Source organism: Dermacentor andersoni, chromosome 3 (genome assembly GCF_023375885.2).
Source record: "Dermacentor andersoni chromosome 3, qqDerAnde1_hic_scaffold, whole genome shotgun sequence".
NCBI lineage: Eukaryota > Metazoa > Arthropoda > Arachnida > Ixodida > Ixodidae > Dermacentor > Dermacentor andersoni.
In genome coordinates this window covers 122,109,622-122,125,071 of record NC_092816.1, presented here as the reverse complement: position 1 = coordinate 122,125,071, position 15,450 = coordinate 122,109,622, and the positions used below count along the sequence as shown (strand labels likewise).

The 15,450-nt window shown below is 46.7% G+C and overlaps 1 protein-coding gene and 1 long non-coding RNA gene across 2 annotated transcripts in view; one reads left to right on the top strand and one right to left on the bottom strand.

Moving 5' to 3' along the window:
- The window catches only part of LOC140216529 (uncharacterized), a 43,552-nt gene extending 39,763 nt beyond the window's left edge, over positions 1 to 3,789 (bottom strand). Inside the window, exons 1-2 of the mRNA XM_072286885.1 lie at positions 3,076 to 3,789; positions 2,512 to 2,991 (exon numbers count right to left, since the gene is read on the bottom strand). Of these exons, the coding sequence (XP_072142986.1) occupies positions 2,512 to 2,991; positions 3,076 to 3,789 (1,194 nt within the window). The remainder of the gene's footprint in view (positions 1 to 2,511; positions 2,992 to 3,075) is intronic.
- Positions 3,790 to 7,790: 4,001 nt separating this feature from the next.
- LOC129386257 (uncharacterized) lies at positions 7,791 to 14,847 on the top strand. Its single transcript, XR_008613698.1, has 3 exons — positions 7,791 to 9,123; positions 10,176 to 10,256; positions 12,687 to 14,847. It is a non-coding gene; the product is annotated as an uncharacterized lncRNA (long non-coding RNA).
- Positions 14,848 to 15,450: the final 603 nt, after the last annotated feature.

The following is a 15,450-nucleotide window of genomic DNA, read 5'->3' as shown; positions in this document are numbered from 1 at the left end:
AAGCTATGATCCGCCACGACCGACAGCACGAGAGCCGCAGGTACGAGACAGTCTGTCCGACACAGCGGTCGTCAGTGCCCGCTGCTTCAGCTATTTTACAGCGCCGGCAGCTCAGCGTCCGAGCGTAAACTTCGCAATGCCGGCACGCCTAGGGAGAAACGCCTACAAAGTAGTGCCTAGGCAGAGTCATCACTGAATGAAGAACCAACATTATTCAAGGAGCAAAAGCACCCAGATTTTCTCTCTCGCACCCGCTCTTACTCGCACCTGCGCACAAATAGCTGGCGATCCCTCAAATGAATGTTTCGTAAACGACCAGAATGGAGGGAGGAATAAACTTTATTAGTTGAAATGAGCCGACGGTAAAATCGTCCGAGGTGGGCGGCGTCCCTAGTCCAGGATGCCGTGGGCTTGAGCTGATAGCTTGGCCCTGCTCACCAGGCGATGCTGGTCTTCAGGGCTCGAGCTTATCAGTTGGGCCTCCCACTGCTCGACGGTTGGTCCGGTGATGGGCGGTGTCTATGGATTTTGTTGACATTCCCATACCATGTGGTAGATGGTATTGGGCGTAGAGCAGAAGGTGCATTTGTGAGTATAGGTCGTAGGGTACATTGCGTGTAGCAGGGTGCCGTGCGGGAATGTGCCGGTCTGTAGTTTTCGGAAGATCACCGCCTCTTCTCTTGTCAGCTGGGGATGCGGGGGTGGATAGATCCTTCTACCCAGTCTGTAGTGGCTCAGGATATCGGCGTATCTTTTCGGGACGCTATCTTGTTGGTCTACCGGTGCTCGTGAACCTGGTGGGATAGCCCGGAGAATGTGATCTCGGGCAGCGGCATTAGTCGCTACATTACCCGCCAGGGACTCGTGTCCCGGGGCCCAGACAATGTACACCTCTGGAAAATTGTCTCGCTTTTCGAGGATGCTCAGGGCTTGTTTGGAAATGCGGCCCTTTTGGTAATTTCTGCATGCTGTTTGTGAGTCGGTGATGATCGTGATTAGATCTTCCTCTCGCTGGCCCGTAGTGGCCGCCAGGGCTATCGCCGTTTCTTGCGCGCAGTCAATGTCTGGAGTGCTTACCGAGGCCGCTGCTACCTCTTGTCCTTGGCCGTTGATCACGCTGATAGCGTGGGCCGCTCTGTTCTTGTACTTTGCCGCGTCGGTGTATCGGACTTCTTGTTTTGGTCCTTCGTAGGCCTTACGCAGAGCTTTCACTCTCGCTCGCCTCCTTTCTCTGTGGTATTCAGGGTGCATGTTTCTCGGTATGCTGGCCACCGTGATCTTCTCTCTCAGGGGTAGAGGAACCCGCTGTTTTCTGGACTCATATTCGACTGGGTAGCCCAGTCTTATTAGCGTGTCCCTACCCGTGCTGGTGAGCTTGAGTCGCTCTATCTGGCTCGTCTTGTGGGCCTCTACTAGTTCCTCCCAAGTATTGTGGATGCCCAGGCTGAGTAGCTTCTCCGTCGACGTCGTCGGTGGAAGCACCAGTGCCAGCTTGTAGGTCTTTCGTATTAGGGTGTTCAATTTGTCTCTCTCGCTGTTCTTGAGACCCAGGTACGGGGTGCCGTAAGTGACTCTGCTGATTACCAGGGCTTGTATTAATCTGATTGTGTCCTACTCTTTCAGGCCGTGCTTTTTGTTTGTCATTCTTCGCACCAAGTGCGCGACTTGGGTAACTGTCGCTTGCAGTTTTTTAATGGCGGCGAGACCGGCACCGTCCTTCTGGAGAGTGAGGCCCAGAATACAGAGTGTGTCCACCTTGGGTATGTTGACTCCATTTAGTGTCAACGTTGGGTCAGGTGTCTCCTGCGGAGGCCGCCCTCTTGTCCTCTTTTTGAGGATCAGGAGCTCCGACTTTTCCGGCGCGCATGAAAGACCGCAGCGGTGCAGATAATGCTCGGTCCTGTCGATGGCTTCCTGCAGGGCGTCTTGTTGTTCGCCCGCCGATCCCGTGCACGTCCACATGGTCAGGTCGTCTGCATACATTGCGTGACGGATACCCCTGATGTTCTCCAAGAGATTCGGCAATACCCTCATCGCTATATTGAACAGCAACGGGGAGATCACCGACCCCTGGGGGGTTCCTTTCTGCGGTACTTGGAACTTCTCGGTCCTGAGATTCCCCAGGCCTATGGTCACCGTTCTACCCGTCAGGAAGTCCCGGACGTAGTTGTATGTCCGCCGTCGGCAGTTGGTATGTTGTAGGCTGTTTAGCACTGCTTCGTGTGAGACGTTGTCGAAGGCTCCCTTCATGTCGAGTGCCAGGATGGCACTCTTGTGGAATGTGCTGAGGCCGTCGATGACTTCTTCTTTCAGCTGAAGTAGAATGTCCTGGGTGGAGAGGTTAGGCCGGAAACCGAACATAGTGTTCGGCAGGTGCCCACCTTCTTCCAGATAGGGCGAGAGACGATTGTGGACCATGTGCTCGAAGAGTTTTCCCGCGCATGACGTGAGAGAGATCGGACGCAGGTTCTGTAGGTTGATGGGCTTGCCGGGTTTCGGGATCATCGTTACGTCCGCGTGCTTCCAGGAAGCCGGTATACTGCCGTTCTCCCAGCTTTCATTGATAAACTTTAGTAAACTCTCCGTTGCCCCGTCGTCCAGGTTACGGAGGGTCTTGTTGTTAATTTTATCCCTGCCGGGCGTCGTGTTTCTTGTGAGATTTCTTAAGGCTGCCACGATCTCCGACTTGGTGAAAGGTTGGTCTAAATCCGGATTGGGTTCCCCCGCGTACTCCGGGTGAATGACCGGCTGCGTCTTCCGTTGTTGCTCGTCTCCGATGTATTTCTCGGTGATGGCTTCGAGCGCTTCTTCAGTTCCCTGGAAGTTGTGTATAAGTCTTTGTATGTGTTGCCCCGTGACAGTTTTCGATTCCGTCTTCGCCAGAAGGGTCTTTAGAATGGCCCAGGTCTTTCGGTTGCTGAGGGTTCCCTGTAACTGGTCGCACATTTGATTCCAGTTCTGACGTCCGAGTTTTTCAGCATACTCCTCCGCCTGCCGCGAGACTGCGGCAATGCGGATCTTGAGTTTGCGGTTTCTCTTCTGCTTCTTCCATCTCTTCAAAAGTCCTCGCCTGGCCTCCCAGAGGTGAAGTAGGTGTGGGTCGACTTCGGGATTGTCCGCAGTGAGTTGGATGGTCTTTGTGTACTTGGTAACCAAGTCCATCACGTTCTTGGTCCACTCCTCGATGTCCTCTAGGCTTCTGGGGTGTTCGTCTTTCCGGAAAGCAGGCCAGTCCGTAATTTTGGCCTGACCTAATCTCACAGGGGTTTTGTGGTGCATGATTTCAGTCTGGATGATATGATGGTCGCTGCCCAGAGTCTCGTCCAGTCTCGACCACTCGACTTGCCTTAAGCCAGTGGAGAAGGTCAGGTCTGGGCTGGTGTCTCTGGAGACACTGTTGCCGATTCTAGTTGGTATTAGAGGATCGGTCCACAACGTCAGCTGGTGGTGTTGTGCCGCGTTGTGCACGTCCATACGCTTCTTGTTGGTTGATCGGTAGCCCCAAGCCACATGTGGAGCGTTAAAGTCACCCACCACGAGAAGTTTTTGACCGTTGGTGACTTTCTTCACTTCTCTCAGGAACTTGTCCAAGTCCTTTAGTGTGTCGCGCGGAGGACTGTATACATTCAGGATGTAGAGGCTCTGCAGGGTTTTCTTGGGAGGAACCAGCTCAATCAGAGTGTGTTCGATTCTGTGGTTGATTTGGTGCTGCTGCGTCGTGTAGTGTTTCTTGATGAGGACGGCGGTCCGGGTTCTTCCTTGGGCAATGTGCGTTTTGTAGCCGCGCATCGTAATATTATTTGTTTCTGTTTCCTGTAACGCGATGACGTCAGGTTGGTGTAGGGTGCATAGGTGAAGTAAATTTTGCCGTTTCTGATTTATTCCTCTGCAATTCCACTGCCAAATTTTGAGGGTTTCGGTCGCTTCTTTCTTCTTTGCTATCTTATTCGCCATCTTGGCTTCCCAGAGTCTCGTTCATCTGGGCTTCTCTGATGGGGTATTTTGGCTTTTTCCTTGCCTGCTCTTTTTCCCTTTCTAGAATGGAGATGCGTTGGTTGAGTTCGTTGCCCATCTGGGTGATCTCCTGGCGGAGCGTTTGTACGGCTGCTTGGACGGTGGCTGCCACAGATTTGCTTATGGTGTCGACGGCCTGAGCCAGTTCGGCTCGGAACTCATTTCTCAGTTCGGCCTTGTCTTCGGTTCGGGCCTTGTTCATCTCGCACTCTATTCCCGAATCGAGGTCCTCCATCGGGGGAGTATGTTCCCTCGGCGGCGTTGGTGTTGTGGTCGCACTCTATTCCCGAATCGAGGTCCTCCATCGGGGGAGTATGTTCCCTCGGCGGCGTTGGTGTTGTGGTCAGTTTCTGCTGTTTTTGCAGTTCGTCAGTGAGATGTTGGAGCTTCCTCTCCAGGGCTTGTTCCCTGGCCTGAGCTCTTCTGTCGCGTTCCTCCTGACGACCTTCTTGCTCTTCTAGACGTTTCATGAGCACTTCATTCCGCTTCATCAGGTCGGCGTTTTCCCTTCTAAGAGAGGAGATGGTTTCCTCGTATCTAGAATTTCGCTCTTGTGTCGGCAGTGAGGGAAATGAGTCGGTTGTCGACTTGGAACTGGCTATCACTTCCGCCCAGGTGATCTTCTGCTGTTGTTGGTGTGGCTTACTTGTTCCATATTGCGAGGAGCTTGAACTTGTCTCCCTTGTTATAGGTGGTTGTCGGCCTCTTGATTGACTTCTCTCCCTCACGTACAGGGGTGGGGGTCTTGGCTTGAGCCTTTTCTCGCACTCCTTGCTTGCCGTCTCGTGAGGTAGTCCACATAGTTTGCACTGCAACTGGCAATCATGATCTGCTTGTGGGTTCTGCACCCCGCACCGGTTGCAGATATGTTTGTCTGGGTTGGGGCATACGTCCTGCCGGTGGCCGATTTCTTCGCAGGCCTTGCAATAGTGTACCGATCTGCGGTATGGGCGACAACGTGTGTACGAGCCGGCCACCTTCACATAGAAAGGAATGTGCGGACCTTCGAAGGTGATAACTGCTGAGGTGGATTTGCCGAGCATCCTCGCATGCAGGATGCCACAGTTGTTGGCTGCCAGTAGTTCCGCAAGTCGTTTCTCTGTCGTACACGCAGTGATACCGTGCACGACTCCACGTACTGTTCCTGGGAGCGGTTTGATGTACGGCGTCATCTCGTATGTGGCCGCCCCAAGTTCGATGCTGCTGATGGAACCGAGCTTCAGTACGTAGTCCTCGTCTGCGGTGCTGGCAATTATCAGGTTCTGCTTCCACTGCGTTTGGATGGTTACGTTCGCGCAAAATTCTTTGAAAGGAGAACCACTTGCCCTTGCAAGTCCTTCGGTGATCTCGTCCGGCCAGCTGGACAGTTTCATGCCGGTTCTTGGTCGGTATACCACCTTGTAATCATTCTCTGGCAGCGGCGGCGTCACGCGTCGCGGCGGTAGCTTGCCGTTGGTTCGGCTTCCCTGATCTTGCTGCCGTTGGTGGTTGCTGTTGGCTTGCATGCTTGCTTCCACTCTCGGGTTGCTCCTCGCGTTCAGTCCTCCTTGCTGGTTCTGGGGGTTTTCTTGCTTTCCTCCCTCTTGTATGCGGTCCTCGTTCAGCGCCTTCTTGTTTTTTCTTGCCTTGATTGCTTGGAACCATGGGCCAGCTTGACTCAGCGTCTTGCCGCTGTTCTCGTCGAATTCCATGTTGCTCTGGACCGCTGTGGAGTCTTGGCTATTGTTCTCTATGTCCATTTCGTGAGCACTGCCGTTCGTTTCCCCTGCCATTCTCGGTGCTCGCGAGGCCACGCGGGCCCGCTCCTGGGGCGCGTGCGGCGTTCGGAGAACGGTGTTCGAATATGTCGAGGTGCTCGTTGCTCGGTGTCTCAAGGTAAACAAATCCACTCACCGCGGTAATTCTGGCGACTTTCGATGCCGATTGCCTTGTCGAGTTCAATGACACAAAATCGTGAAGTTTGGTTAAGGTTAACTGCAATAACTCGCGATAAAAGCAGCAGCCCATGCGAAGCGCGTCCGCTCCACTCGGCCCCCTGGTGGCTTTTTCACCAGAATGGAGCTTGTGAATTTAGGCGCTTGGCCTCGGATAGACGGCCGGCGAGCTAGGCCTACACAGTCTCCCAGCGATCGCAAGCTCGCCTGGCATGCTCGTTCGCTTCCGTCGGCGCCAATGAAATCAAATGTGCTGCAATTTAAGCATGAGATAACTGTTTACATGTTGTGCCGACTAACATAGGCGCTTCGTTATACGAGCTGCAAGCGATCGTTTCACAAGCGCCACCGGTGTCGGATTCGATGGCCGAGCGAGCTATGCCTGCCGCCATCGGTGGCTGTCACAGGAGCCGTTACTGCTAACGCGGCCTTGTGGAAACACGTCTACAGTGCTTCCATAGGTTTTGAGATTTGAGACGATTTTGAGCGACGCCTCCCCGGTGTTGCCGGCATGAGGGCTGCAGTCACGCGTGACGCGTGCTTTAGTAATTTACGTTGATGTATTTTACTATAAAAAGTAGCATAAAATATTTCCGGAGGTCTTGCAGTACGTTCTTATCCTTGCACGTATAAAAATTGAATCATTTGCTCGTTCCGCGCGACAATCGGTAGTATTTGAGCGATGTATGTACATCCAGTTCCGGCTTCGCGCTATTGGCTAGTCGCTCATAGCACTTCTGGGCGACGAGCGACGATTTCTAGATTTCCAGAACCGAGCCATCTGTTCAAGCGACGGCCCGTTTTGTCGCTCGAAGCCGTCGCTCGTCGCCGTCGCGCACTAAATCGCTCTCACAGTGTTTATCCCTAAGACTGAACTGTTTTTGCTCATGTTGAAATGGTGTGATTATAGGTCTGGTTTTCTCTCCTGTTGCGGTTTTCGTGCACGGTGCGAAACTGAAGGGATGCTTATGTCTACGAACTCGGTGAATTGTCGAGCAGCTAGTTACGCATCGGCATCGAATACAACGGCTGCTGTGTGGAATTACAATTGCAGGGGCGCTCTGCATACGCTTATTGTTTTGGACATGCCTGTGCATTTGCTAATATGAGTTGGCGTGTCAGAGTTATGTCATATGAACAGCTAAATCAGCCTTCCTCTGGGGGTTACAAGCGTAATGTGTGCATTTTGCTATAGCATGACAGATCAAGATGTGTTTATTGCTTGAATATTTTTAGTAGAGAAAAAATATCAAAATAAAATGTTGCTTTAATTCCGTGTTACCAGTCTGTCGTACACAGAACAATAGGTTGGTGTAATAAACTAATAACTGCGGTTTAACTGCAACTTTTACATGCCTACAAGAATCTAAAATGCTAGATTTCAAACTGCAGCAGTCGTCGGGTCTGTCAAAAATGAACTTCACTGCGCACCTCATGCATGAAAATAAGTTCATGCCTTTTAGTAAGCTTAGATGCAGGCCGCAGTGAACTTGTTAGTATTGAAATGTGGGTAAGCTTGCCATAACAAGCCTTGTTGCCCTTTTTTATAGGCACATCCATATATCCATTGAGCTGAAGGACAATATTTTCATCCCTACTGAGCATCATGTTTGCAGCTATAATCCTCAAATTATGGCTTCAGCGGTGGCACAACCAGGGATGGTGCGGGGGGGGGGGGGGGGCACACTGGGCACGTGCTTAGGATGTGTCACAAGTGGTGTTTGCGATACACCAGACTCATGACAGACCTATGACGTCTGAAAATGACCAATATTCTATTCATTAGCAGGAGTATTCTAACATTCATGAAAAACAAGGATGAACTGTGGTTTAATTGTTTTTTTTGCTTAAATCTAAAAATTGAAGTTAGTTTAGCAGTTGACTGTTGCAGTCATTTGGATGTTTTGCATGCATTTCACTAGGAAGACTAAGAGCTAAGACTTTTTTATTGCCATGGCCTTGACTGTCTTGATGTTGTTTTGCACCATGCCCTTGTGTTGACTTTTGCATACGATATTTTTCAGGCACCCGCTTTATATAACGCAAGAAGGCAGCTGCAAGGACACGAGGATGTGAAAGAGCCAGTGCAGCGCGACTTCACGTAGTGCAGAGGAGCCAATGCCAAAAAATCAAAATACATTGGCATGTTATTTGGACAAGAAAACTAGTATGTGGGTATATTGGGTGTACCATTTGACCAAATGTCAACAAAATCAAGATACAGTATGTTACACGAAGATGAAAATTCTCACGTGCTCCAGGCAGTCATCTTAACATGGTATACTTATGTAATGTCTCTGATTGGAAAGTCAAATCAAGTATGCTCTCTGGAGACAAACACATAGCAGCAAGTGTCATTGAAAAGTTAAAAATGTGTTTTAAGAAAGCTGATTAGTTCTGAGAAGTGACTGCTTTTTGTCTTGCCTCTCAACAGATATATCCATGTGATAAAAAAATAGTGGTACAATGAAATTGCATATTTGCTTAGCGACATGATACATACTTGCAATGAGCACGGTGCCTGTGTTTACTATAAAAAGCAACAGCCCATGCTTGGTTAGGTTAGGCCCACTACAACATGCAGGCATGGGTGATTGGCGCTTTTTTATTTCTGTGTCGTGAGGTTTATTGACGTGCGTATAGGTGCAGTGGCACGCAGTATGGCTAGTACAAAAAAGGGGGAGGGGGGGGGCAGATATATGTAGCTCACTGTACACGACACAGGGCAAAGGAAATCCGTGTTCAGCAACTATGTTAAATGCCATGTACGTAAATTTTACAACGCTACTCGTTCGAAGCGCGCACAGGTGCATATTGAAGAAAAGTTTCCAGGGTAGATAATTTAGTTCGTAATTTACACTAATTTTGCTCTAACCACGAGACATAATAATTTGAATATACTGCACGGAAAAACCTAGAGCGAATTAAATTGTGTGTCAGCTTCGTGTGTATACATATAGTCTTTCCTATGCATTAGGTTTTTTGCGTAATGCATTAACAATTGACAGCCTATCTTATGATGTGTACTCTGTTTACATTACAGTTGTTTATTAGTTTACTCGCTTGTTTTGCGACTGATGAAATGCCGGCATATATATATTTTCAACATTTGACATAACCCTGTATGTTTTGCAGGGACAACCCAGGACGTGCATTACTCAAACAAAGGCCACCAGTAAGTGGACATCAGTTGCAATTTCAGATTATGCAGTTGGCGGCTGCCTTGTACGGAGGCTTTTTTTTTTAATGAGATGGTGATGTCGTTTTAATGTACATTTTGACCACAAAGGTGCGATCATGTCTCACAGAGGCATATATGGTTGCTATTCTCTGCGAGGGACGTGTTCTCGTGTTCGTGAAGCATTTGTGTTTGGCAGTATTGTCGCCCAATGAGTCGGGTATAAACACTAACTCGCCACTGCCGGCAAGTAGTTGCGAGGAACGCATTATGACGCTGTAAAGTTATTTCATTAATTCGAAGGAAAGTTTTGCAACAGGAAAAAAGGTTGCTATTCCAGGTAAACATGTCTTTTTCTCACAGGTTATTTAGCCAAACTGTGGATGCATGAAATTCGTGACTTATGAATAGATTTTAATTTATTCTTTAGTAATGCTTCTAAAAGAGACTAGAAATAGCATGTGACTACCTCTGCAATCAGCAGACCATACATTTACAGTCATAAGTGGCAGTTCCATGCAGTCTCGCACTTTATATAACATTTCCTTTCAGCAACATTGGAACTGGTGGCTGCGTTTTCAGAAGAAGTGCACTTGACACGGTATATGTATGTGTGAATTCGGTTTTCTTTGTATGTGTCGGCTCACTGACAAACAGTGCAAAAATCTGTTGTACCATGAGCCTGACGACGCCTTCTGCTGCTAGAAATGCGGCACTTCGTATTTTATAGTACTGCATGACATTTAAATCAAAGCTACCACATAAAATGATCAAGAAAACTAACCGCTGTTATAGCTGTTTTCCTCAAAGAACGCTTGTCCTTTATGGGCTGTGTTAATCTGAGCTCTCCACCGATGTTTCAGTAGTATTATCCCTTAGTGAGTGAGAGATTGGGGGCAATTAATCGTGTTAGTGTTTAAGTGGTGTCCTAATTATGTGCATTTGTTCCAACAAAGTTGTCTAGATTACTTTATTGTGTAGTGTAAAGCTTATGAAACCATCAGCAACTACTGAGTTGCTAACACGCATATGGATTTGTCACTATACAGGTGGAACTCGGCTGTACCACTCCAGTGCTGCGGAAATTGCCTTCACCAGCGGCTTTGCAACAGCTGTTTCGCAGCATGTCGGTATGTGTTAATTTATAATTATGTTGGGATGGGCTAGTATTATGGACCACTGCTACTCTGTATTGTGACAGATCCATATGATAAGGGATGTAATGGGCACAGCGAAAACCTTTGAATTCTTTACTATGGTACATAAACAGGCTCTCCTTTTCGTCACTGGAGCAGGAGAGAAGGGCATGCAGGCACTCCTGAATGTACATATATTTCAAAACATGACACACACACACACACACACACACACACACACACACACACACACACACACACACACACACACACACACACACACACACACACACACACACACACACACACACACACACACACACACACACACACACACACATACACACATACACATACACACACACACACACACACACACACACAATTAAACTAAAGGCAGGGACGTTCCATCTTTCATCTTGAATTGAATTGTGCAGCGCAAAAATACAACACAGACCACAGAGAAGCACACATGTTAACAGATTTGATACTTCAAGTGTGCTATTTTACAAAAGGGGGAAGGGAAAGGGGAGAAAATCTTAAAAAAAAGTGGAGTGGAAAAAAAGGAATCGTGCCAAAAAGCATGAGAAGCATCGCGCAGCCAGGATCACCAGCAGCACATCTAAAAAGCACTCTGATAAAATTACATACAGGACAACCTTACGTAGAGTTTGTTTCAATCAACTCAGATCACATGCAGCCATTACTGCAATCAAGTTGTTTCCTTATGTCATATGAGGGAATGATGTGGGCCCAAAAAACTGTTTAGAGCTGAAGGATTATGTTCCATTCTAGCCTCATTGCCTGCTTTTTTATCATATTGTTATCAGCTGCTTATGTTAGGGACAAAAAGTAAGAGTACGAACTGTTTCCCGATTCGCCATTCCACACAACATGTCTTTGTGACTATATGTACATGCAGATGATCCATAGTTAAAAAATATTCAGTACAGTAGAATCTCATTACAAGATGCACTTGGTTGTAAGAGACATCTGAAAATGGTTTGGTTGGTTTTCCGATGTTTGCCACGTTAACAATACTGTATACAAGAGACACCTTTGTTACTAAGGATGACTTTTTAAGTATTCACTACTTCGAAGGGACACAACCCAGACACACTCACTTTGTGCACTTTGTGTGCTCCGAAGGGCGTAAAGATCACGCAATCCTTACACAAGTCAGTCGCGCATGTCTCTTTTAGCATGAACCAGAAAATGAGGGCAACGAGGACAGTGCAGGGCAGAAAGTGTCGGCAGTTGAAGCTGACGAGCGTCTAAGAGCACCTCAAAGGTACTGCGAGCAACAAGGCTTGCAAAGTGAAGTGTTTAAATTCCAGAAGTTGGGAAGGAAGCTAACACAATCTACAGTCACTAAAAAGCTGTGAATGTCTTCTTTAAAGGGCCCCTAAACCACCGAGGTTGAAATTTAGTTGCGGTGTTGCAGTTCTACACAATAAGGCAATGAACAGGTAGCCACGAGAATTTTTTGAAACGGTGCAGTAATAGTGGAGCTACGTGTGTTTGATTATCGAAAAGTAGTCCCCACTCATTTTACTCTTTCATCTGGTACACGCCATATGGACAGTATCGTCTTTTCCTTGCCTTGTACACCTCCAAATGTTACGGGACAGGCCAACAGCAACGAGCTCTGTTGCTGCCGCGCTGGCCCGTCGTCCTGCGAGGGATGGCGCTAATACAACGGAACTGTATGGTGACTCGTGTTGAAGAGCCTCATAGGGAGACCCTTCTGTTGGCGTTTCTGTTCTTTGCCCCCATTGGCTGCCCACAATGGCATCGCGCGCAACGCGACGAGGAAGGAGTGTGTGTATTTGCTTGCAGGCCTTGCCGGCAGTCGTACACTTTCGTTCGACCAATCGACAGCACCGGAAACTGGTGACATCATCAGAGACAGCCTGGTGACGTCAGGACAAACTGGGGGGTGCAGGATAGGTCCAGAGAGGCGCACGGGGTCATTTTCTTCATATTGTGGTGCTCCGGCAGTGCTACGTACTCTGGCATTTGGCTTCGTCGATCGTGACGGCATTCTGATTTTGATACGCGTGTTTACTTGAAATGTTCAAAAAATGTCGAGAAGTGGTTTAGGGGCCCTTTAAGCCACTCTGAGCATTTATTCCTTCAGATATATCAAAACATACTTTAGTGATGATGCATAATAAAGTGATCTAGTCTGGCTCCTCAGTGTCTCAAAATTTTTGGTTTCGAGAGACATGTTTCCCGTGCCTCTTGAATATCTTCTGATGAGGCTTTACTGTAATATACACAAACAATTGTGTAACTCCTCCTGCAAGTATTATTCATTAAGCCCGGTCACTTATGTGCAAAGCTTGTGGTTAAGTCTTGATGTCCGTATTTTTAGAGCTATGTTTATTAATTCATGTTGTTCTTATTGGTTCTTCGATGCAGGAGACAATGCCTACGAAATTATTGGCCCTGATCATGAGAGCCCTCAAGGGGCAAACAACATCTCTGTTGCAGAAGTGAGCCCGATACCACTTGGAAGTTACCATGACAGATGACACGGCAGCAATAGATACAGAGACTGCCATGTCTACTGCAGCTGCAACAGTGTACGAGGCAAGCAGCAGCGCGTCAGCATCAGCAGCAGTGTCAGAAGGAACCACACCAGGCCTGGTAGAGCAACATGTGTGCTATCACTGACTTTTTTTGTAGTGGATACAACTCATTTGCTCAACATACAAAAGCTTTTCACCACGACTGTGAGCCAGTGTTATTGTGCAGCAAGTGCAAGACTAAGTTAGGTGTTATAACACAGTACAAGCATCACTTTAATATATGCAAATGCAAACATATTACAGTTGTTGCCTCCCCAGCCAGCCCACATAGTGACAACAATGTGGAACACATGGTGGGACACACCTCTCCCCCATTACAAGATAGTAGAGACTGTCAGTGTTGTTGCTAGATTGACTGGTCTTTGTAGGCAACTAGAAGGACAACACAGGTGTCATAAGATTGTTGTTGATGTTGTTGTTGAAGAGGTAAAAAAGAAGTTTGATGCAGCTGAAGTGCCAACTTATATTGAGCAAATCAAAAGCAACCACCTGAGAAAGCAACACTATCGAAATTTGGGTATCTATGTGCCGCCAACTCTGGTAAGAATGGCATAGGACATAAGTGTGATGAAAATCACACAGACACTGCTGTTGCATCACTGGCCACAGTGAGCAGCGACTTGTAGGGCAAGAGAGTCAACTGAAACTAACATTATGATATAGTGTCATGCTCCCATGTGACCACTTTTCTAGTTATTTTGCAAGATACAGCTGAACCTCCAGAAACGAGACTGCAACTTGTCTGTAAAAAAGCTTTCACAAAAAATTATAACACTATTAACATAGCAGTATCTTTTTTTTTGTGTCGGTTCGAGGTTCCCGGCTGTCCATTAATGCAAAAATTGAGGAAAAAAAGAACATGTGTCGTACTTACACCTTTTTAACAAGTACGAGGGGGACAGAACTTTTCTAGTCATGCATCTTCATCATACTATCAAGTTTTTAAATGCCCTTTATAATTATTATCACCAGTTATATCTGAGTGCATTGTATGCATGTAGCAGGTGTAAAATCAGGTCAGTTGGATGAGATGCCTTATCTGCAAGCGAGCCCTATATTCAAGAAATTTGAATTAAAATAGTTACGTTAGAGACGCAGTCTTTCAGCACTTTATTGCCTCTGGTTTAAGCATTGCTCAATACTTTTGTGGGTGGCAATTTCAACCGGCACAGCACTGCGCTTTGCCACAGTCACATTTGTTTTCAAAGCGGTGTTTACCATTTGTGTTGGTCTGTTTGTGTATGCATAGAGCAAGTTTTTAATTTATATTTTTCTGCATTCTTGTGCTTGCACTAAGCTTGTATAAGGCAGTTACAAAATGTGTGTCACAATAACGAACTGTTCTGTTGAGCTTACACTTGCAAATAATCGTGTTCAGATGGCCGCACTTCTATGCGGGTGCACTGCTAGCTTTGTGTATGTTCTCATGTTTGTATAAAGCTTATATAAGCTAGTTAAAAAATGTATGTCACTAAGCATTGTGATATTCTTTAAAGAACTGCTTGGTTGGTTTTACACTTGTGAATTAGTATTGAGGCAGTGGTATTCCTAGGTATGCCCACTGCTAGCTTTCTGTGTCCTCACGTGTTTGTATTAAGTTTCTACAAGGGAGTTACAGCATGTACGTCACTAAGCACTGTGATATTTTTTAAAGAACTGCTTTGTTGGTTTTACACCTGTGAGTAATAGTACTCGGGTGGCACTAGTCATGTGTAGGTACACAGGGACCATTTGTATACATTATGCTCATGTAAAGCAGTTACAAAGTGTATGTCACTAATTACTGTGATATTTGTTGAATTGCTGTGATGGTTTTACACATGTGAATAATAGTGGTCGGGACACAGTACTTGCGGTGTATAGTTGAATTTATACACTGCCAAGACATGGGCTGTATACGTACCAAAAGAAATGTATGTCATTATATTGTTGTGATTATTACTGTTTGGATTTTATTAAACTGTAATAAAATTGTTTCTTGTATCTATTGAGGTATGGCAATTTGTCATGCAACCAAACTGAGGACCTGAACTTGTGCATACAAATAAACAGCTAATTTAAGAGTATACTGCTCATATTCTGCTAAACCAGTTTAACAAATCTTGTACTACAATGCTGGAAAAATGACAGAGCTGACTCGGATGTACAGAAAAAGTTCTGCACTGGCTGAAGGACTGCCCCACACTGGAGTTCGTAATGTTGCGTTTATTGGAGTAGAACAGAAAGTGCACTTCTATTAAAAATGCGACAGTCGGTGCAGAAACATAAGGCAGACGAGTGGATGTGGCACATTTTTTTCAGGGCCCTCCATGCCTACTACTGCATTTCTAGTCTTCCTGTGCTCTGCGTATAAGCCCCTGTTCAGCCAAGGTTTTTACTCCATGACAGTTGTTCTACTGGGTTCGTAGCAATATTGAAGAAAAAAATTCAATGGTTTTCAAGGACTTTCGAGGCCCCGACACAGTAACTTCAAGGACCTCGCGCAATATGTGTAGTAGTTTGGACAGGCAATAACTTGTTCAAGAACACCGTTAACTTTAATGCAAACAAAAGAAAACAAAACAAATCGCATTTCAGTGATTTCAAACATTTGA